The following is a 24,510-nucleotide window of genomic DNA, read 5'->3' as shown; positions in this document are numbered from 1 at the left end:
AATAGTTCGAAAGTGTTGGTAAATTTATCTAATGTGTTGTTTACCTGTGATAGGAGTACAAACTACTGTATGAGTTCTACCATATTGTTAGTGAAATTTTCCTCACAGACTGCACAACGCTCCTGTTCTCAAAATGGCCGCTGATGGAGGAGCATATGACCAAACCTGTCCATCAGCTTCCTCATATTAAAAACACTGCCCATGGGAAAGCTGTTTTTAATTGGAGGCTGCTTTTGGAGGAGTATGTGTCCAAATCAGTACATTTTGAGAACAGAATTGCTGTGTAGTCTGAGAGGAAGGCTGTACTAATAAGCAGGAGTTCCAAATAATCATGTCCCAAGCACACTAAAGGGGTTGTTCACTACTAGGACAACCCCTTCTTGATCAAAATGTTTGGGGCCAATAAAATAATAAAGCCTATACACACCTCCTGGTCTGGCACCGTTCCCGTGGTGTTGACACTGTCTCCTGGGGCTCAAGTGCGATTGCTGTGACACATGACAATGGTGCCCAATCAGTGCTGGGGTCACTGTCCCCGACTCCTGTCGAATAAAGCAGGAAGAGGAAGTCTGAGATCAGCTGCAGCCCAGACTTCCTCTTCCTGATCAATTTGTCCACAGGCAGGGACAGAGATGCCAGTGCTGATTGGGCACCAGCGTCACGTATCACAACTGCACATGAGCCCTGGGAGACAGAGTGTCGACATTGCGGGAATGGCATTGATGGTAAGTATAAGCTTTAGTTTTTTTATGGGGGCTGAGCAAGTGGTATGAGAAGTTGTCCTAGTAGCGGACAACCTATTTAACTTTCTCAAATGGAGGTTTGTTCAGATCTTGTGGTGATAAACAGACTGAGCTCTAAAGAGCAGTCAATGCATAGGATGCAGTGCTGACAGCTAGAGTTGAGCGACTTTGGTCGGAACGGATTTCATGAAACAAAATTTGTTTCAGATGAAACTCGTCCGACTAGGGCAAAAAAAAGTTGGAGTTTCGTCTGAAACCCGACCCCAATGCAAGTCAATGGGAAATAAAAGTTGGCATTGAGTGGATAAAATAAAATAAAAGTCGGCATTGAGTGGATGAATGTCGCTCAACTCTGACAGCTATCCAGAATCAGCATTGACAGCAGATTTTATTGACCCCATTATTTTTTACTTTAAAACTTGATAATGTGCAACCAAAAACATGGATTAAATCTTGTATGCAGTAATGTTTATTTTTACAATTATTAGAAAATATAAATTTAGCTTTTGCCCAAGAATAATAAACATATCCCAGATTTCATCATCCTCACTTTCCAGCCTGTACTTGATTTAGAAGACAAAAGACTAAAGTTCAACATGATTATATATTAGGTAGTAGCAAAATCTATGTCCATCTAATTCAACCATGGGATGGGAGAGGAAGTGGATGAAGGGAGGGCGTGAGACTAGTTGTCAGATGGACAATCATTCAATGAGCTGTTGACTATTGCTCCTTACTCTACCAAACAACCTTAATAGACTACTCTGCCAACTCCTGCATCTAAGTATTGGGAGGTCCCAATAAAACAGAACTACTATTACTTACCAGCACCACAATAGGATCATGCAAAGGCCCATCAGTGTGTACAGTCTCAATGTCATCTTCAATTATGTACTCCCATTCAACACCGAGATCTATAAAGGACCGAGACTTGGCTTCTTCACCTTTTCCATTCAGAATATAATGTCCTGTTGCCTGGTTTTTAATGGCTTATAGAAGGAAACATCTATTTAATTGCGCGCAATAAAGTATCAGTTACATAAATACCAGACCCACATGGTAGAGCCACAGAGAAGTGTTATATTTGTCATGCCATTGTCATAAATATATAAATGCTATCCAAAGCAAAATAGCATTATGTTATAAACATACCAATAAGGTTAAAGCTGCGGAGAAAAGCGCGTTGGGCGCGGTGGGTAAGCAGCAATTCAGCACCACATTGGACCTTAATTTTGCACTCTGCACACGTCACTTTGATACTTTATTTATAACCATTATGCAGCACATTTCATTTTATAATCTTAAATTTATTCATGTCTAGTAATCAGAGTCCTTTTTCTGTGTGCTTAGTTACTTGCAACATGCTTTCTCACTCTGGACACTGACATCTAAGTGGATTTTTATATATTTACTCCTTATGTTTACTGATTTAACCTTATTACTCTAATAATATTATCCACGGTGATGCTTGTCTCCACCTTGAGTCACTCTCTAATCATGTCTTTGCACTGCAACTTTTAAACTGCTCGATATTTTGTAATAATATCATGCACATGTAATTGGTGCATTTTGTATTGTTGCTCATTATTGTAAAAAAACATTTTTTATATTACACCTTTTTTCTGCTCTTCCACCAAATTTTCCTGTTGAGAAATCTATTTAGAATTTGTTTGATATGTCTATTTCTAATAAATATTCATTTAATATCTAATCGTGTTAAATTCTGTCGGTTTTATATTCAATGGCCACATGGTAACTATAATTTTTGTAATATTTGCTATCAAACAAATAAGGTACACATACCAAGGAGTCTATATGATTACGGGCAAAGCAATCAACAATATTACAAAAATAAAAAAAACACACACACACACACACACACACACACACACACACATACATATCTATACCGTGAAGGAAATAATTATTTGATCCCTTGCTGATTTTGTAAGTTTGCCCACTGACAAAGACATGGACAGTCTATAATTTTAAGGGTAGGTTAATTTTAACATTGAGAGATAGAATATCAAAAATAAAATCCAGAAAATCACATTGTATAAATTATATACATTTATTTGCATTTTGCAGTGAGAAATAAGATTTTAATCCTCTAGCAACCATTAAGAGTTCTGGCTCCTACAAACGAGCTAGACGCTCCTAATTAACTAGTTACCTGCATTAAAGACAGCTGTGTTACATAGTCGCCTTTATAAAAGACTTCTGTCCACAGACTCAATTAATCAGTCAGACTCTAACCTCTACAACATGGGCAAGACCAAAGAGCTTGCAAACGATGTCAGGGACAAGATCATAGATCTGCACAAAGCTGGAATGAGCTACAAAACCATACATATAAGGACCTGGGTGAGAAGGAGACAACTGCTGGTGCAACAGTAAGAAAATGGAAGAAATACAAAATGACTGTCAATCAACATTGATCTGGGGCACCATGCAAAATCTCACCTTGTGGACTATCCTTGATCATGAGGAAGGTGAGCGATCAGCCTAAAATTACACAGGGGAACTTGTTAATGATCTCAAGGCAGCTGGGACCACAGTCACCAAGAAAACCATTGGTAACACATTACACCATAAAAGTTTAAAGTCCTGCAGTGCCCACAAGGTCCCCCTGCTCAAGAAGGCACATGTGCAGGCCAGTATGAATTTTGCAAATGAACACCTGGATGATTCTGTGATTAAATGAGAGAAGGTGCTGTGGACAGATGAGACAAAATTTGAGCTCTTTGGCATTAACTCCACTCGCTGTTTTTGGAGGAAGAGAATGCTGCCTATGACCCAAAGAACACCATCCCCACTGTCAAGCATGCAGGTGAAAACATTATGCTTTGAGAGCGTTTCTCTGCTAAGGGCACAGGACTACTTCACCACATCAATGGGAGAATGGATGGAGCCATGTACCATAAAATCCTGAGTGACAACCTCCTTCCCTCTGCCAGGACATAAAAAATGGGTCGTGGTTGGGTCTTCCAGCAAGACAATGACCAAAAACATACAGCCAAGGCAACAAAAGAGTGGCTCAAAAAAGAAGCACATTAAGGTCATGGAGTGGCCTAGCCAGACCTTAATCCCATAGAAAACTTATGGAGGGAGTTGAAGCTCTGAGTTACCAAGTGACAGCCTCAAAATCTTAATGTTTTAGAGATGACCTGCAAAGAGGAGTGGACCAAAATTCCTCCTGACATGTGCGCAAACCTCATCATCAACTACAAAAAAGTCTGACTGCTGTGCTTGCCAACAAGGGTTTTGCCACCAAGAATTAAGTCTTGTTTGCCAGAGTGATCAAATACTTATTTCTCACTGCAAAATGCAAATAAATGTATATAATTTATACAATGTGATTTTCTGGATTTTATTTTTGATATGCTATCTCTCAATGTTAAAATGAACCTACCTTTAAAATTATAGACTGCTCATATATAGTTATCAATAATAAGAATTTTGAAAATTATATGTTATATAATTATTTGGCTAGTTTTGGAGAAATGTGTTCTTTCTTTTGCGCAGAATCCACGATACAAGAGACAATAACAAGTGATCCTCAAATAACCACTAGCTATAGGGCTATGTTCACATGCAGCGTTTTGTCTATAGTACATTTTCCTAAAGTTTTATTCATTGAAATGCTTTAATAAAAAGCAAAAAGTTTGCTGTATTTTTTCAGTGTTTTTTCACATTCTCAATGCTGCAAACGCTGAAAGAATGGATTTAAAAAACGTTTTAGTTCTCAGACTCAGTTAGAAAAAATGAACAAGCTTGTGCATGTGATTTCTGAAATCTCATAGCTATTATTGGTACTGTAAAAAGCAGCTTTTACATTGCATAACGACACGCACCAAATAGCGCTGCAAAAAAACTACATGTGAACATAGGTCTAAGGTACCAATGTTTAGTTAAACATTGTAACACTTGTATGTGTCATACGTAATCTCAGGTATCTGATGAATCTTTTTGTGTAAAACTCACCCCTCAAGGGGGCAGCAAAATCCTTTTCAGTTCTTTGGAAGATTAGGAAGACTTGGTGAAGTTAATAAGCTGTACTTTGGCTACCATTTCTCTGGTAAAGAAAGTTGCAGTCACAGTAAGCTGGCACTCACATATGTGTCCTCAGATGCCTCGGAAACACTATAGCAGAAAGTGTTAGGAAACCTTTAAATGGCTTATTAGTCACAAGCATTAGATCTGAATCATTATTTTTTTGACTGGGGGCTGATTATGTTTTCTGCACGTATATATTATCATAGCACCACACAATGTACACAGCATTTCGCCCTTAACCATATTCAAAACGCTAGCTTACATCATTTCCATCTCCTCACCTAGATGTCCTAGCATATACATTATTTATAACACTGTGAAGAGATACGTTCTGTGCCTGCGCTCAAAATATATTAAAATTCCATGAAAATGAATGATGTTCCCATTTGCCTACATTAAATTCACTTCAGCCCCAAATGACATGGGTCATTTTCCAGCAACGTAATGTCTTGTTGGCAGAAAATCTGAAAACCTTAGCATTTTAATTTGCTAAATTTGGGGGTTGCATTACAATTGGTAGATCCAGAAATATTTTGACAGTGACAAGTTTTGACATTTCACCTGTTTACCAAAATAAATTCAAGATACATTATATAATAATCAATATGGGCCTAAAGTGAAAAACGCTTAGGGCACATATCCTTCACCATAAAAAAAAACGGTCAGATATAGATCCAGAAAAGTGGGACGAGTGTCATGCATGTGTCATGTGATTTTCTAGAAAGTAACTGCGGTTAGTTATAACAAAATATAATAAATATAATCTGAATGTACAGCCCCGCCCACTCCGCATAGCCACATTGACTATAATATCCCACATCATCCCCTCAGCCAGAGCCACAGGACTACTACCCCTAATATCCCACATCATCCTGTTAGAGCCACCGGACTACTACCCCTAATATCCCACATCATCCCGTCAGCCAGAGCCATCGGACTACTACCCCTAATATCCCACATCATCACGTCAGCAAGTCACCGGACTACTACCACTAATATCCCACATCATCCCATCAGAACCACCAGACAACTACCACTAATATCCCACATCATCCTGTCACAGCGGCCGGACTACTACTCCTAATATCCCACATCATCCCTTCAGCCAGAGCTATCGGACTACTACCCCTAATATTCCACATCATTCCGTCAGCCAGAGCCACCGGACTACTACCCCTAATATTCCACATCATCCCGTCAGCCAGAGCCACCGGACTACTACCCCTAATATCCCACATCATCCCGTCAGCCAGGGCCATCCGACTACTAACCCTAATATGCAACATCATCCAATCAGCCAGAGCCATCGGACTACTACCACTAATATACTACATCATCCCGTCAGAACCACCGCACTACTACCCCTAATATCCCACATCATCCCATCAGAACCACCAGACAACTACCACTAATATGGGCTACTACCACTAATATCCCACATCATCCCGTCAGAGCCACCGGACTATTACCCCTAATATCCCACATCATCGCGTCAGCCAGAGCCATCGGACTACTACCACTAATATCCCACATCATCCCGTCAGCCAGAGCCATCGGACTACTACCCTTAATATCCCACATCATCTCGTCAGCCAGAGCCTTCGGACTACTACCATTAATAATTGTTAAAGTTGTTACTTATGACTTGTGTTTTGAAACTGTTAAACTGTAAAGCACTGCAGAATATGTTGGCGCTATATAAATAAAGATTATTATTAAAGATCATTATTAATATCCCACATCATCCCATCAGAGCCACCGGACTACTACCCCTAATATCCCACATCATCCAGTCAGCCAGAGCCATCGAACTACTACCCGTAATATCCAAAAGGACAAGAGAGAAAGACTAGGCTAATAATAGTATGCACATCCATATTGCCTTTCCCACCTTACTCATTATCCCCACTGGGACTTTCCTGCCCCTGTCCTGGTCTGGCTATTTGGAGATCATGGTTTGACTGCACATTCTGTGCTTCTTAGCTATTATGCATTTTCATACAGGTCTTTTCCTGCATCGGTGATTTCCTTGATGCCATGTGCACATTTGAGGCAAGATAGGAGAATTTATCTCTTGATATTTAATATACATCAATTTCATTATGCTTGCATGACTATTTTGCTTATATTGTATAATCATATTCTGGCAATTTATTGTTGCAGTATGTATTGTTTGTATTGTTCTACAGGGGTTTCTTTATTGCCCATTATGGGTGGGATATAGTGTCCGTGGGACGTTTTTGGAGGTGTTGGGTTATTGGTTCATGTATTTTAAATGTTTTTAATCTTATTCGTGTCCATTGTGAAATAAAGGTTTTTGCATTTTTTATATATGGATGTGCATTATTATTATTAGCCTAGTCTTACTCTCTGTTCCTTTTGGTCTCATTTTTCAAAGGCTAGGTATTGCACTCCATTACATATTGCAGTTTGACAATAGTGCACCCTTCCATATATACATTCTACCCCTAATATCCCATATCATCCCGTCAGCCAGAGCCACCGGACTACTGCCACTAATATCCCACATCATCCCGTCACAGTCTCAGGACTACTACCCCTAATATGCAACATCATCCCGTCAGCCAGAGCCATCGGACTACTACCACTAATATCCCACATCATCCCGTGAAAGCCACCGGACTACTACCCCTAATAGCCAAGATCCCTTTAAGAGGGAAGGTGTGTCTATGGGATGGAGGATGTGTGATGGGTATATGGGCAGGATGGGGGGATTCATTTCTGCAGACAAAAAGGCAGCAACACTTACCTGCCCAGATCTAGGAACAAATGCACTGCTGGTCTCGCTTGAGGGGTGTTCACACTGGGATGCATTGAGAGTGTGCTGGCCAGCCCGCCTAATCGAATAGTAGGGGTGTGACTAATAGGCTGTGAACCAGACACTATGCAGTTCCCTTGTGTGAACAGCACTCTATGCGGGCCTTTATTGTGCAATTGTATACTGGGCAGTCACCCCCTCCAGGAATGGGTAGGTGGAGAGTGGCTATTAATCTGGTATTTTGCACCTGTGTTTTTAACATCTTGCTTTATAGGCTGGCTGCACCCTGCAGTGCATTTGTTCCTACATCTGGGCAGGTAAGTGTTGCTGCCTTTTTGTCTGCTGTTTAAAAATGAATTTTTGGAGACCTTGAGTCTTCTTTAGTGGCTTTGGGATTCATTTCTGTCATGTTCTCTGCTGCTTTCTGGGGGCAAACAATGGCTGGGAGCTTATGTTCCCAGGGATGCTAGATTTCTCTCCCACTATATAATTGTCTAATTCTGTCTGTCTGTAATGGAAATCCCGCGTCGCTGATTGGTCGCGCCTGGCCGGCCGCGACCAATCAGCGACTGGCGCAGACCGGCTGTGAATTGGCGCGGAATTCGAACGACGCATGCCACCGCTACCATCGGGAGATTTGCGGTGCTAGCCGCTGATCTCCCAATGGTTGCCGAGGGTCATCTCCTGCCGCACGGAGGTCAGCGGGGACGCAGCCGGGAGATGACTGGCGCTAGCTGGTACCCAGGGTCCAGAGGAGACTCCTCCGGACCCTGGGTACCATTAACCTGTAAAAAATAGAATTAAAATTAAAAAAAAAATAGTGATATATTCACCATCTGATGACTCTTTCCCTCCTCTCACCACGCGCCCGGCATCATCCGGTCCCAGTAATGCTTTGTGCGAAAGACCGCTGATGACGTTGCACTCTCGCGAGAGTGATGTCATCTCCAGTCCTTCGCGCTAAGCATTACTGGGACTGAAAGATGCCGGGAGCATGGAGAGGAGATCGGGCGCCGTCGGAAGGTGAGAATAACCTTTTTTTAAATATTTTTTTTATTATTTTTTACATTCTATCTTTTACTATTGATCACAATTGTCAAACACTATGCTTGACAAGTGTGACCAACCTGTCAATCACATTCCAAGAGATGTTTCAAATCGCTTGGAATGCGCTTGAATTCCGCATGTGAAAATCGCGTGAAAAACGCATGCGAATTCGCATGCATTTTTCCCACAGCGGGAGTTGCGGAAATGCTGCAACGTGGGCACTTAGCCTAAGTGTGACATGCAGCAGCGACCAGCCCCCCGCTGTGAGATCGCCAATTGTGGTGGATCGTCCTAGACCATCTTTTGAACGTCGGTCTGCCGCTGGCCATATTCTAGAATATATATATACTGCTCAAAAAAATAAAGAGAACACTGTTCCATTTGCAACAGACTGTTTGTGTTCCCTTTATTTCTTTGAGCAGTATATATACACAGTACACAGCTCTGGCAAAAATTAAGAGACCACTGCAAAATTTTCAGTTTGTCCGATTTTTCTCTTTATAGGTATATTTTTGAGTAAAATGTAAATTGTTCTTTTTTTATTCTATAAACTATTGACATGTCTTCGAATTTCCAAGCACTAAATTTTGAATTTATTTTCAGAAAAAGAGAAATGGTCAAAATAACAAAAAATGCAGTGCTTGCAGACCTCAAATAATGCTAACAAAACAAGTTCATAATCATTTAGAAACAACAATAGTAATGTTTTAACTCAGGAGGAGTTCAGAAATCAATATTTTGTGGAATAACCATGATTTTTAATCACAGCTTTCATGCGTCTTGGCATGCTTTCCATCACTTTTGGGTGACCTTATGCCACACCTGGTACAAAAATGTAAGCAGTTCTTCTTTGTTTGATGGCTTGTGACTATACATCTTCCTCTTGATTACATTCCAGAGGTTTTCATTGGGGTTCAGGTCTGGAGATTGGGCTGGCCATGACAGGCATTTGATGTGGTGGTGCTTCATCCACACATTGATAGACCTAGCTGTGTGGCATGGCGCATTGTCCTGCTGGTAAAACCAGTCCTCAGGGTTGGGTAACACTGCCTGAGCAGAAGGAATCAACTGTTTTTCCAGGATAACCTTGTACGTGTCTTGATTCATACGTCCTTCGCAAAGATTAACCTGCCCAATTCCAGCCTTGCTGAAGCATACCCAGATCATCACCAATCCTCCATCAAATTTCACAGTGAGTGCAAGACACTGTGGCTTGTACGCCTCTCCAGGTCTCTGTCTAACCATTTGATGACTAGGTGTTGGGCAAAGCTAAACATTAGACTCAGAGAAGATTACCTTACTCCAGTCCTCTATGGTCCAATCCTTATGGCCTTTGGCAAACTTCAGCCTGGCTCTTCCTTTTCTTCTCATTGATGAAAGGCTTTTTTTTTTAGCTTTACATGACTTGAGCCCTGCCTCTAGGAGCCTGTTACGAACTGTTCTTGCCGTGCACTTCACCCCAGCTGCCATTTGACATTCCTTTTGTAGGTCACTTTATGTCATTCTGTGATTGATGAGTGACATTCGAATAAGATGACGGAAATCCTGGTCACTGGAGAGTCGATTTCGCCCTCTGCCGGTCTGTATCTTTGTTGCCCCCAATGTCTGCTGCTTGATTCTGTTGTAATGGACTGCCGTCTAGGAAATTTTAAGGATGGAGGCAACATGACACTCACTGTATCCCTCTTATAATAATAATAATCTTTATTTTTATATAGCGCTAACATATTCCGCAGCGCTTTACAATTTGCACATATTATCATCACTGTCCCCGATGGGGCTCACAATCTAAATTCCCTATCAGTATGTCTTTAGAATGTGGGAGGAAACCGGAGTGCCCGGAGGAAACCCACGCAAACACGGGGAGAACATACAAACTCCTTGCAGATGTTGTCCTTGGTGGGATTCGAACCCAGGACCCCAGCGCTGCTTTTCCTCACTCAAGACTTTTCTTTTCAACTCCTTTGACATGGTTAAAAGTTATTTTTTCATTTCTATTACTTCTGGGATATTACTAACACTTGTTTTGCCATCCAGCTTGTCCTATTGCAAGAGGATTGTGAACACCATGGCAGGGTTTTTTTTTTATACTTTCCTTCGTTAAATAAGATTTGATCAGAATCAGAAGCACATTAAGTAGAATGAGGTGTACTCTGTTTGTAATTCAACTGACACTGGAATGGAATGACTGTCAGACATGTAGAATAGCTGATTTTTATAAAATTGTGCAGTGGTCTCTTAATTTTTGCCAGAGCTGTATATATACATATAAGTATATATTAGATAGAGATACAGAAAGATAGATATAAATATGTGAGTGAGAAATATATTGAGCGATACTGTATCTGTGTGTAGTTTACTATACATGTATATTTTTAGTAAATACATTTTTTGGGGGAAAAAATGGTGTTGGATCTCCTTAAATTTTATTAATGAGAACAAATGAGTCTAAATAATCACCAGGTGTCTATAGTGAATAATGAAGACATTGCTTCAACCCAAAGACTGAGGCTTAGTGCCTGTCAAAAACAATAAAAAGATGGAAACGCTCCCACTAGATATATATACAAAACAAAACGGAATTGGAGCAAGAAAAAAGCCATCAAATGTAAACAGCAATTCATACTTTATTAATCCACATGAATGTAAAAATATACATGCCAATAATAAGGCCTTATGGAAGGAAAAAGGGAAGAAGTACTGCGGCTAAAACAGGAGTGCACAGAATAACACTGCGGCCAAAAGTCATGAATATACACATCTGCATAGAAGAATAAAAGGGCAAGTCTTAAATAGTGCGTGAATACAACAAAGTGGGCTAGTAAACAGTATGCTAATGCATAGCAATAGCCAAATCAGCATGTCCATTTGTAGTAGTATAAATGCCGCTTACCCATGGTCGCTGGTGTGTCTGTGTACCTCCCTGCAAACCCCGATGCACGTTTCGCGTTAGGTGCTTTCTCAAAAGGGGCGCAGAGGAGCGTCATGTCCCTGGGATTATATATACAACGGTTCCAATCAATGGTATAACGGGCGCACGCGCCAGTGACGTCACACGCTGAAAAAGTTTCCTCCCACCTCCGTGGCCGTGAGTGAGCAGCGGGCATGTAGGTGGAAATCCACCTGCTGAAGTCAGAGACATGCGCACAGAACTAGCATAGATAGCCACAGAGGAGAGTAGGAGGGGTGCGAGGCAAACCGCGCGTGCGCACCACAACCGCCATTAAAAAGGAGATCGTGGCGGAAGCCATATTGGGGAAGATAAATGTCAGCCCATAACATCGTAAGAGATACAAAATTAGTACAGCCCTAAATGAAAAAGGACTGAAGTGACCAAGTGCTATATAAGACACAAAAAAGTGTAGTACAAAGGGAGTAGTTACATATCATAACAATATAAAGTGCAATCGTGCATATTTAAAGTGACAGTGCACAATGAATAAAGTATATAAATACCATAGCAGAAAGCACAAAGGTGCATCATTATAACACACTTGATTCACAATAAAGTGACGATACATGTAGAGAAATATAAAATACATGAAAAAATAATACATGAAAAAAAAAATAAAAATTAAGAGTGAAAAACAAAAAAATAAATAAAAAATGTATGGGTCAATGAAGAAAGAGGGGAAGAGGCAAAGATAGCCTTCCTGTCCACATGTAGACGCCTTGGACTTTACTTGAATGCTGAGTGACGTTATATCATATCAAGCACAAATTCCAAGAGGTGAACCACCAGCAAGATAGAGACTATAAAAGAGACTAAGAGAAATGACAATTAAAAAATATATAAAAATAAAAACGTGGAACGGCAATGCAAATGTCTTTAATGGTTAAACAAGAAAGGATGCTACCACAAAGACTGGGACAGACATGGGTGGAAACTGATAAGAAGGATAGGAAGTCAATCCCTCACATGGACATGGGAAGACGGGCCAATTAAAGAAAGGGGGCTGCTGACAAAGGGGGGAACGTGGTGATCTGGCCAATAGATAAGTACAAAAAGGAGACATTTCGCCAGCTTAGGGACAAACAACCTTACTGTATATTGCCTGGCAATCCAACTGTGTCTTTCTCCTTGGAGTTGAAGACTAGTCTTGATCATGCCGATGAGTCGGGCCTTGTCTCGAGGTAGATTCTGGATGCCCTTGTACGTAAGTACCCCAAGGTACCTACTTTTTATTTACTACCAAAGGTGCATAAGGATGTCCAGAACCCCCCTGGAAGACCTATTGTCTCTGGCATAGGGGGGTTGAGTGAAAATATTTGTAAATTTATTGATCATCATCTAACCGTTGTATATATAATCCCAGGGACATGACGCTCCTCTGCGCCCCTTTTGAGAAAGCACCTAACGCGAAACGCGCGTCAGGGGGTTTGCAGGGAGGTACAGACACACCAGCGACCATGGGTAAGCGGAATTTATACTATTACAAATGGGCATGCTGATTTGGCTATTGCTATGCATTAGCATACTGTTTACTGGCCCACTTTGTTGTATTCACGCACTATTTAAGACTTGCCCTTTTATTCTTCTATGCAGATGTGTATATTCATGACTTTTGGCTGCAGTGTTATTCTGTGCACCCCTTTATTAGCCACAGTACTTCTTCCCCTTTTCCTTCCATAAGGCCTTATTATTGGCATGTATATTTTTACATTCATGTGGATTAATAAAGTATGAATTGCTTTTTACATTTGATGGCTTTTTTATTGCTCCAATTCTGTATTGTTTTGTTTAAATTTTATTAACCAGCATAGAGAAAAAGGACAGCTGGAGTCAGATGTTTACCACCTGGGAAGGGGGTAATACCCACGGAGCTTCCCAGGATATTAATATCAACTCACAACTGTATTCTTAGCCTTGCCTGGTTATTAAAATGGGTGACCACCTCAAAATATGATGTAAGGTCCCCTTATAATTAATAACCAGCAAAAGCTAGGCAGACAGCTGATATTAATAGCCTAGGAAGAAGCCATGAATACTGGCCCCCTCCTAGACTAAAAACGTCAGCTCTCAGCCACCCCAGAAATGACACATCCATAAGATGCACCAATTCTGGCACTTTACTTTGCTCTTCCCACTTGCCCTGGTGCGGTGGCAAGTGGGGTGATAGTATTGGGGTTGATGTCACCTTTGTATTGTCATGTGACATCAAGTCCAGAAATTACTAATGGAGAGGCGTCTATAAGACACCCCCATTACCAACACCATAGTCAAATTGTTAAAAAGTAACACCCAGAATAAAGTAATTTATTTAAAATAATGAATCAAAATGTACCAAACATACTGTATGTATACTCACCTCAACACCCAATCCACTGAAGCCAATGTCTTCTGTGAAAGAATTAAAATAACAACCATATTCCTCACTTGTCTGATGAGAAGATAATAATCCAATTGTCTCATGACTCGTCTAGCTCTGCTACATCTAGATGGCAGGCTACATTGTTGCATGATGAGACTAAACAGCCTGTTATCCAGCAGAGGCACTGAATATGTGTGTTTGCTCAGCTCAGTGCCTCACAGTGACTTGGGAAAGTTGAGCGGGGTCGTGAGAAAGTTCTCATGCCTGCGGTGACATCAGAAAGGTCATCGTAGTTCAGAGTCAATTAACTGAGTTCAACTCAATTACATCAGAATGAGAGCCATGGTAAAAGTTCTATAGATTAACATTGACCAGAGTGCAATCTGATTATTTATCAGATTGCACTCATCCGTTTTCCTCTCAGAAGAGTATGAGCTCTTAATTTGAGGGTATTCAATTCCTAATTGAATTAAGGGTTTAAAAATGACAGCTCTTTAATATGTAGCTGCATCTTTCTAAAGGGACCAAAAGTAATTGGACAATTATCTCAAAAGCTCTCTAATTGGCTGTATGGGCTATTCCCTATTTAATCCATCAACAAATAAGCAGGTAAAAGATTTTGGAGTTGATTCATAACCCTTACATGTGGTCAAAGAAGCTATCAATGGAAGAGAAACAGACAACTCCATCAAACACTTTTAGGATGAAGCTGAACTGTGAATTGTGAGCAAGGCCCTCTCAACACTGTCTGACTTCAAAAATGCTCTTCTGGATGTATTATAAGGCCCAAATTTCCTCAAACGCAGTTCAGCATCTTGTAGAAAGCTTTCCCAGAAAGGGAGTACTGCAAAGGAGGGACTAACTATATCAATGCCTATAGATTTCGAATGAGATGCCATAAAAGCTTGTGTAAGTGTAGTATCCCAATCCTTTTGTTCAAGCAGTGCATATATTAACTACTTTCTAAAATAAAGTTGAAATACCAGATATAGGAAAGGTCAGGTAGAATACCAAATTTCTCGTCTACGTGCTGCATATAATAAAGTCTGGGTTAACAATTAGGACAGTCCTCTGCTGCCAGATTTGTGTGGCAAAATCTGGGAATTTCCATTCGTCTCAACCTTGCTCTTCGTAAAAGCAGTGAGGTCAGGAATAAATATATATTCATGAAATGCGGTTAATCTTCTAATGTTTATTAGGTTCCACAAATTCTTATGTTTTAAAGAAAATGTAAATGAATATATGCTCAGTAGACATTCCTGGCACACATTTTTACATTTATTTTTATTGAAATGCTGTGTAAATTGTTGGTGAAAACAGCAGAAAGGTAGAAAGGTTTACCTGTCCAGGCCTCCAGACAAATAGGTAGGCTGTGAGCGGTTGTTTCATCGGTATTCTTGCACCTGTGTTGCCATCTTAATTATATGGGTCCACTGCATCCTGACAGTGCATTTGTCTGGAGGCCTGGAAGGGTAAACCATTCTGCTTTTTTGCTGTCTTCTTCTATTATTGGAGGATTTTTAAGTCCTCTTTTTGTGCTATTTCAGTGTTAGGATTTAGTATTAGGGACCCGTAAACGTGGAGATCTTTGGCGCAGGTTACGGGCTCACGTATTTTGGACAAAATATCAGCTAATGCTCCACATTTTTTAATGTGTTTTTTGCACTTTTTATTCAGGGTGCAGTTGGGCCCATTTGGTCTTGTAAACTGCGGCGTCTGTACACATGGCATGCATTTTGATAGTGCTGGGCAGCCCGCCTGAGCTAATAGAAGGGTGTCACTACTAGGCTGGCCTGGATGCTGTGCATGGCCATAGTGTGAACAGCGCCGCATACAAGTTTTTTGTTGTGCATTAACATACCAGGTAGCCGCCCCCTCTATGTATTGGTAGGCTGTGAGCGGTTGTTTCATCAGAATTCTTGCATCTGTGTTGCCATCTCAATTATATGGGTCCACTGCATCCATTTGTCTGGAGGCATGGACGGGTAAACCTTTCTGCTTTTTTGCTGTTTTCTTCTATTATTGGAGGATTTTTAAGTCCTCTTTTTGTGCTATTTCAGTAAATTGTTGGTGCAATAAATCAAATCTTTCCTCCAAATTAGAATACTTAGGTGTGATAAAAGAGTATCACTGTATCCTTACAATAAGAAGTTGACGATCACTATAATGTGTTGGTACTAATTGTCAAAAAAAATCCCACCCCATATCTCTCTTTCCTAAATCCTTGGATTGACAGATAGAAGGGAAAATGAATTAGCCAAAAATACTTACAATAAATTTATTATTGGCTAAAAACACATTTTTGCAATTCAGTTTAATTATAACTTTTGAACTGGTTGGATTCTACAGCCTCCATGTATCAGAATAAGCTTATCTAACAGCTGAGTGTAACCCTTATATTATTTCTCCTTGAGAATTTTCTAGGATAATTTATAACCAGCTAAAAGTTTGAAATTTGATTAGAAGGTTTTTTAGGAGAATAAAGATATAACATCTATCAGATGAGCTCACTGTCTGGTTTGACAGCAGAACAAATTATGTACAGTGATACAAAGAGGATTCAGAAGCTAAGTGATGGTCCAATATTTTTAATGAAACCATATTGCAAAAATGTTTTTTAGCCAAAAATATAAGAATTTAGACAAAAAATAACTGTAGTCATACCTTAGTATTTAGGTTGAGTGAAGTTAGGTTTTTTTATCCAATCAAAACATATGAATACATATAGATAAAAATTGAAGCTTGTACAATAAATGTTGAAGAAAACCTAAACACATCAACATGATCCAGGATCCACACATCTGGATAAATTTGGCAATTCTACGTGTTTTTTAAACATCCAATTTAACCCAAACTAGGATATAAAATTGTCAGAATGCCTGTGCTTAAACAAAAGTAAACAAATGTAGGCTGCAGTTTACACTACATAAAACATAACAAAAGATTAGGGTTTAAAACAACTATTGCCAGAATTATATTCTGTATGTGCAATTGCATGAAAAAAAAGATTTTTCATACAAAAGCTTTAAAAAGATGTTATAAATTAGCCAGAATCGTATGCGAATATACTTTGTAATTCAGGTTCCTGTTAGCAGATAATGGACGGTAGTTAGAGCGCCCGCCAGAGCATTCATGAACAAGGTATGCAGGAACAACTGTTTTAGTGGCCAGCCTCCTGACATTTTCTTAGAAGACCTAATAAATAAGGGTATTTTCATACACTATAGATTTCTTTCAATTGTTTTTTTAACAAATCTGATGCATGTGACTAAACCCAATGTATATAATACAAATTATGACACATACAATGCTAGTTTAAAAAAAACCTTAATTAATAAAAAAAAACATTTAAAGCGGCAAGACATTTTTGGTGGCAATTTTACTTTTATTCTTTTAAAGCAACTACATGAATAAAAAGCATTTTGGTAATGAGCATTTTTTATTTTTATTTTTTTGGACCTTTTACAAACGCTTCTATGAATCACAATACATAACAGACTGTAAAATGTGTTACCAGTTAAATCTGTGAGCTAGTATTAATGGCAAGGTTTGTAACTCTTATCTCTCTTATCCTGAATGTTTTCTTATGCCGATTTAGAATTGATCAGCATTACGTGAACCTGTCATCTTATGCATGCTGCCTAAACTGCCAGTAGCATGAATCAGATCGTGGCTGCACGATTGTGTACATAGTGAGAGACCCACCAATAACCTGCAGCAGCGCTGGGAAGAACCTTCCCAGAATAGTCAGGTCTCCAGCTATGGTCCCCGACTGGAGCGTTAAAGTTTTTTTTCAATTTTAATTTCTCATGCAGCCAGGGTCTGATTCATGCCTGCGGTTTGGGTAGCATGAATCATGTGACAGGTTCCCTTTAAAGTAAAATTTTGAAGAAGAGAGAGAACAAGCTCACTAACAGATTCACTATGAATTCATTCTGCAATCTGCTTTGTACTGTGGACGTTAAAGCTGTAGATGCCAAACAGGTTATATTTTTTTAAATAAAACCCTATTGCAAAAATGGAATGCCAAAAATGCCCACACAATACAATTTCATCCTTTGAGTATCATCCTATATATGGATCTTACTTTTGGGATTTTATCAAATCCAGAATGAAAGACTTACCAAGAACATGAGGGGAAGCCTCGTCTTCTTGGATAAACACATGTCTAGCACCAGGAGGGATGTCAAACATCTTAAGGTAGCCTATACATGTGTTGTGGTCAAGCAGAAGAAAAGATAAGAACGAAGGTTAGCACAGCATAGCATTACATAGATAAAAAGCTATCCAATACGGATCCTGCAACAAGCTAAAAAGAGGAAAAAAAGATTAGTAGCTACTACATATTTGAGGAACAACGGCTTGAATTTCATAGGCAGAAAAAGTTAAGTTTGCTGGAGTCTGTTGTTTTTAGTGCTCCTGGGGAAAATAACAGACAAAATGTTCATTCTTATTATCATAGAGAATCATTTCAGAATAGCTAATCTGCTGAGTTTTACTATATTTTCCAATGGTTTTAGGGATCTGAAAGAACATTTTGTCTCTTTCAAAGCAATTGTAACTATGGATCTCCAGTGCCTACAAGTCATCATCTCACATCTCTTATGATCTGAGATGTCACTTACCAACAGTGTTTTTAGACTCTCTGGACTCGTAAAGGGAGATGTTTCGTGCTCCCTTAGGTAAAGTGAAAGCTCCTCTTGATTTCCCTTAAACAGATTATTTTTAATTAAATCACTGACAAAGTCTATTACTTTCATTGACTATCCCGAAGTGTAATAGAAAACACACAAATACTAAAAGGCATTGCACTTTCATGATGTGTATCAAAAAGTCAAATGTTTTAGCAAAATCACTTTGGATCTAAATCGTATGTTGTACATTTACCAAATTTGTTAGAGGCCAGATGCCGTGGGAAGATCACACACAATGAAAAACCTCACCTTCAATGAGTTTTTCCATAAACTGCTACTGATTAATGAATCAAATATATAGAACTCAAAGCCGATTTATTATTCCATGCCTCCCTTACATGTACCCAATTTGTGGTTAAACTTCTTTGCTTTTATTATTTCGGTCATTATCTACAGAACTGACTTGGATTGAAATTGGTGACTGATTTATGTGGCTTTATTTATATTTTTCAACCTTTGATTTTCCTACTACAACACTTCCCTCATTACATTTAGACTGTAAGCTCTTATTAACAGCAACCTTTCTCCTTATTTCTTTTTCGATGCTGTCTTGTGTTCTACCTCTGCAGAATATGTTGTTGTGGAACAAATAAAGATCAATGTAATCATTCAACTAGGCAAAAATGTACTGTTGATCGTAAAAAGCTGCTGCTCTCCTAATTCTAGAAAACATTGACAAAAAGGAAATACAAATAAAATAATTGTAGTTCTGATTTCTGCACTTTAGCTGTCATACCAGTGCTAAAGCAGCCATCCCCCGGACAAGTAATACAACAATGTTGTGTATAGGAAACTGTATTTCTTGAATTATGACATCAAGAAGCATTTTTAATCTGGATATTTCTGGTGTTACTCTATTGAGCCAATACAATTAGATGACAGCCATATACAGTATGTAGGAATGATTCTTTCTATGGCCAGTTAAAGGGAATCTGTCACTCCATTTTCGGCCTATAAGATGCGGCCACCGCCATCAGGGGCTTATCTACAGCATTCTGTAATGATGGAGATAAGCCCCCGATGTAACCTGAAAGATAAGAAAAACAAGTTAGATTATACTTACCCAGGGGCAGGTGCGGTGGGTGTCGATGTCCGGTCGGGGTCCTCCCATCTTCATGCGATGACGTCCCCCTTCTTACTTCCGCCGCGGCTCCTGCACAGGCATACTTTCTCTACCCTGTTGAGGGCAGAGTAAAGTACAACAGTGCGCAGGCGCCAGGAAAGGTCAGAGAGGCCCGGCACCTGCGCACTGCAGTACTCTGCTCTGCCTCAACAGGGTAGAGAAAGTACACCTGTGCAGGAGCCGCAGCAGAAATAAGAAGGAGGACGTCATCTCTAGAAGATGAGAGGCACCGGACTGGACGGCAACACCCATCGGACCGGACCGGATTCCCGGATGAGTATAATCTAACTTATTTTTCTTATCTTTCAGGTTACATCGGGGGCTTATCTACAGCATTACAGAATGTTGTACATAAGCCCCCGATGGCGGTGGCCGCAGCTTATAGGCCAAAAATGAGGTGACAGATTCCCTTTAAATTTGCACTAATGAAATAATTGCAAAGTTTAATATTTTCTTTATACAATCTCATTCATGTAGAAGTCTTGCGGCAAACAAACTAAAATTATCCCATCTCGGAGACTTCTATTTGACTTTATAAGAATGCGATACTTGTAGGACAGCACGCTGGTTAATGCTTAATTAGAAAAAAAATTATCTACTGTATTTACATCCAAAATATCCTGATTTTGCTATCAGTGATGTCAGCTCCAGAAATTAAGTCAATGTGCAATCACACAGCCTTTTTGGGACCAATGATATGCTGGATAATACAATGTTCAAACAAAAAATTCTGACATAGATGTAATGTCAGACAGGTAGATCAATAATTTGACTGATGGGATAGATACTTTGATAGATTAGCTACTTTGTGTATCAGTATAGCCGTTTCAGTCTTCCGTCATAGGAAGGAAAGAATAATGTCACAGATGTATACAGAGGTAATATTGTCCATAGCTGGAGGTCCAGTGCCAAAGTAAGTGGGCCACCCATTAAAAATGGAATCATGAGCATGAAGAAATATTGACTATAACATTTGTAGACTTATGACTATTTTTGAAAAAACACATAAGACATAAATGAGTTCCATGTTCAAACAATCCTTTATTAATGAGCTGACCAAAATTTTCCCTGCTGAGACTCCAAGTAATCAGTTTAATCTGCAGGGAAACTTGCCATTTACTGTGCAGCTTTCTGCAGCACCACCACTGGAGAAATTAAACATTATACAGTGCCATTCAAAGCAATGAGTGGTTTTTGTAATGCAGGACAGAAGAAAGATCTCTAGATTAAGAAGTGCCATTTTGAATATCTGGAAAATTTGGCCAAAATATAAGGATCCTGATTAGGGAATCTTCTAACATTAGCTCTGAATTCCCTAATGGGACATATGAAAATGGGTTTTCTAGACTGGACAAACCTTTTAATAGCATAAGCCAATTTATTCTTACAATTCACAGATGTCACTTTTCAATTCAAGCATAGGGACAGCACCACTGTCACGACCTCCACTCTGTTTCTGCCTGATAAGTTACTTTGTTTAGGGGTTGTGCTGAGTTTGTGCTGCATAAGCTGTGCTGACTTTCCTTGATTAGTCCTCTACTTAAGCATGCTAGCTCCTTCACTCTGTGTCAATGGTACACTTGCTGTTGTCTGTAACAGTGATCCCTCTGTGCTCTGTGCCTGACCCTGTTTGACTTGATTTTTTCCTGGACTCAGATCCTTAGCTTGTGATTTGACTTCTCTTGTGCCTGCTCCCTGTAAACTGTTTTGTCTCTCTGGCTTTCTTGACCTCGGCTCGTGTATTGGATTTCGTCTGACTTGCCTTTGTCGTGCTGCGCCATTTTCTGGACCCGACCTCATATTGTTTGATCTACCTTTACTTTCAGTAAGTAATACATAGTTTTATTATCTGTCATTGAAGTTTTTTCTTCTCCACTTCTGGGACTATTATTTACTATAGTGACTCGCGTCACAACAACATATTATGACTCTGTAGCTGAGCAGGTCAACAAAATGCTTAGTCAAAGGCAATCTATTAATTATCACATAGCAGGTAGTTCAATAGTAATATGATGAGTGTCTAATCCTAGAGAAACCAAGTATCAGCTGTTAAGTTGGCACCTAATATACCTGTACGTTGACAGACAAACTGGAAAGTAAGTGTCAAGCTTGGAACTAAGAAACACTTCTGAGCTCTCTCCAAATATTTTTGTACTCTACCATCGTTCTTGTAGCTGCCAGGCTTCAATTCAGCTCAGTTGTGACAGTGCAATTAATTGACATGACAGACAGTTTTAGCCAAAACTAAATAGCACATTTTCTCCCCTGTAAACTCTGTCGGTGAATGAGAGTATAAGACTGAAGACAATTCTAAGACAGTACTCTGTAAAGTGAATTTCATCATTTGTACACCATTTTGATCTTTAATTAAATATGGTGTAAATATATCTATATGACAAATTAAATTTTTCTTATACAGGGTGCCAAATGCTCCTGTACAATGACATGTAACATTTACTAAGCTAGATGCCATTTGAAGGAGCTTGGGAACTTAATGCAGACTCTTAGACAATGTAATAATGCAATGAGCACCAGTGCTCCTTCTAATTGTGGCTACAACTAGCACGTTATCTTTAAAATGTATTTATGTAGGAGATTTAGAATTCTGTACTAAAAATAGTTCAAGCACTATAAAGGTACACTAAAAATGACTGGGAACATGATTTGGGAGCTAAAAATTACAATGGTAAGAGGTAGAGATTCAGTTTCACCAGCCCTCCTAGTTTCACAGTCAAAACCAAGAAGCCCTACTTGCATCCAATATAGATCTCAAATGCACTACCAGTTCCAAAATGAGTCGCAAACCATATTTTTGATACATATCACTTAGGTACATTAAAAGAAACTTTTCTTCACCAAAATTTGGTCTGCAATGGCTGAGATTGATTGGAGGATCATACCTCAACAGTTGGGCCACTGGTCTTACTATCCTGAAGCAAGAGCATGGAAAACATTAGGTCAAAGTTGACCACCACTCTCAACCATTGTCTGTCTAAAAACATATAACACTGATGACCAGTGCATTTGCTACAAACGAGAAGAACAACTACCCAGCAGGTAAACACCATAGCCAAGCACAGCAGTAAACAGAACATTGAGGTGAGAAAGTTCTATCCAATTTGGGGAAGGATTGTCCTTTAATGTAACCCCATGCAATGTGAATGCCTTCAGTAGAACTATTACAAATATATTTATAGCTACAATAATAAGCTATGTCATAGAAGTAATAGTCAATGAAATAATGTGATTAGAAGATACTTGCAAATTTCATTTTCCAGTAACTTGATTTCTTTTTGGCACCGCTTGCTTAATTGTTTTCCTGTTGAAAGAGGCCGATGACACTGTTTAATGACTGTTGCCAGGAATGATTTAATATAACTATTCAAAACTCACATTGCTGACTGCATAATGGTGTTTTGCCAGATAGTAAACTTACCATTAAATTATCCTAATATAGTCCTATCATGCCACATGCCCCGTTCCTCTGCTAGCCAGCATCCCTCACAACTAAACCTGTGCCTCACACAGGAGACCATTTCTGTTGTCAGTTTGTGATTACAGCTGAGTCTACAAATTTTAATAACTAAGTCCGCCATTCTCTGAGGTGTATACAGAGAAGTGGGCAGAGGTATGTGACAGCGGGCATAATAAGACTAGACTGGTTGGTTTCACATGATGGGGTAACAGTACTCTTTCTGCCGCAATTTCAGCAAGAACTATGCAATTAAAAAAACATGGCAAAAGCACATTGATTTTGGAACCCTATAGTGATCAAATCATGTGAATCCACCCTAGCTATCTATTATATACTTGCCTAAAATTGTCCGTCTTCCACTTCCGTCCGGATGTCCTCGAATCCCACAATCCACCGCGTCGCACCGGAAGTACGCTGACCGCCATTTTGGAATACCCAAGTGATGGGTATTCCAATATGGTAACCGCTGGTGGTACCAGGCCCTTGCGCAGTACCACCAGCGGGACACTGCCGGGACACCCATGCCGGACCCCACCCGCCACCGCCAGGACCCTGCACTGGACCCGCCGCCGGATCGCCACCAGGACCCGCTGCCGGACCCGCCACCGTCTAACTACACACGTCGGACCCCGCTGTGCAGTCACAGCCGACAGGAAAGACCGCGACTTGTGCTGGAGATGGGGCGTGGGCACCCTCTGGTGGAGCCACACCCCATCTCCAGCACAGGCCGCAAACCACCGTCTTTCCTGCCGGCTGAGACTACACGGACAGCACGGTGGAGGGGGGAGAGACAGCCGCCACCTCCAGCGCCACAGGGCTGCCCCCATCGTGATGTCACTGCCCTCCAGATGCGATAGCATCGGGCCCTCATCTAGTAAGTTATATAACTTAACATGTGCAGACCATTCATCTGTATTTTTGGGGGAAATTCCCTTTTATCCACATTAAAATTTCATAATTTATTCATGGAGTTTCCTTTAAATGTCAAACTTGGCAAAAATAAGGCTAACACAAACCACTAAGAAATGATGTTGCTCTAACAAAGCAGATTTTTCAGGCTAAAGTTAGGTAATTACTAGTATGTTTAACCATGGTGACCAATGTGCTGCAGAGTGTTATAAGCTAGGGCTAATTTTTTATATTAAAAAATAAATGTAATAGTGAGAACTGATTCATTTAATCCTATATCTCAGACACATTTTTTCTAAGAACAGATTGATTGAATGTAAACTCTTCTGCAACAAAAAGCTGTGAAGAGCAAACTTAATGTGGATTATATAG

At 39.8% G+C, this 24,510-nt stretch overlaps 1 protein-coding gene across 1 annotated transcript in view; it reads right to left on the bottom strand.

Annotated features, from left to right (window-relative positions):
- Window positions 1–24,510, bottom strand: part of ADAMTS3 (ADAM metallopeptidase with thrombospondin type 1 motif 3) — a 278,244-nt gene that overhangs the window by 16,193 nt on the left and 237,541 nt on the right. The window contains exons 16-17 of the mRNA XM_073590493.1: window positions 18,062–18,142; window positions 1,569–1,732 (exon numbers count right to left, since the gene is read on the bottom strand). Coding sequence (XP_073446594.1) covers window positions 1,569–1,732; window positions 18,062–18,142 — 245 coding nt within the window. The remainder of the gene's footprint in view (window positions 1–1,568; window positions 1,733–18,061; window positions 18,143–24,510) is intronic.

This window comes from Dendrobates tinctorius, unplaced genomic scaffold (assembly GCF_039654945.1).
Source record: "Dendrobates tinctorius isolate UK_male_01 unplaced genomic scaffold, ASM3965494v1 ptg000011l, whole genome shotgun sequence".
NCBI lineage: Eukaryota > Metazoa > Chordata > Amphibia > Anura > Dendrobatidae > Dendrobates > Dendrobates tinctorius.
This window is presented reverse-complemented; position numbering and strand designations above follow the sequence as displayed.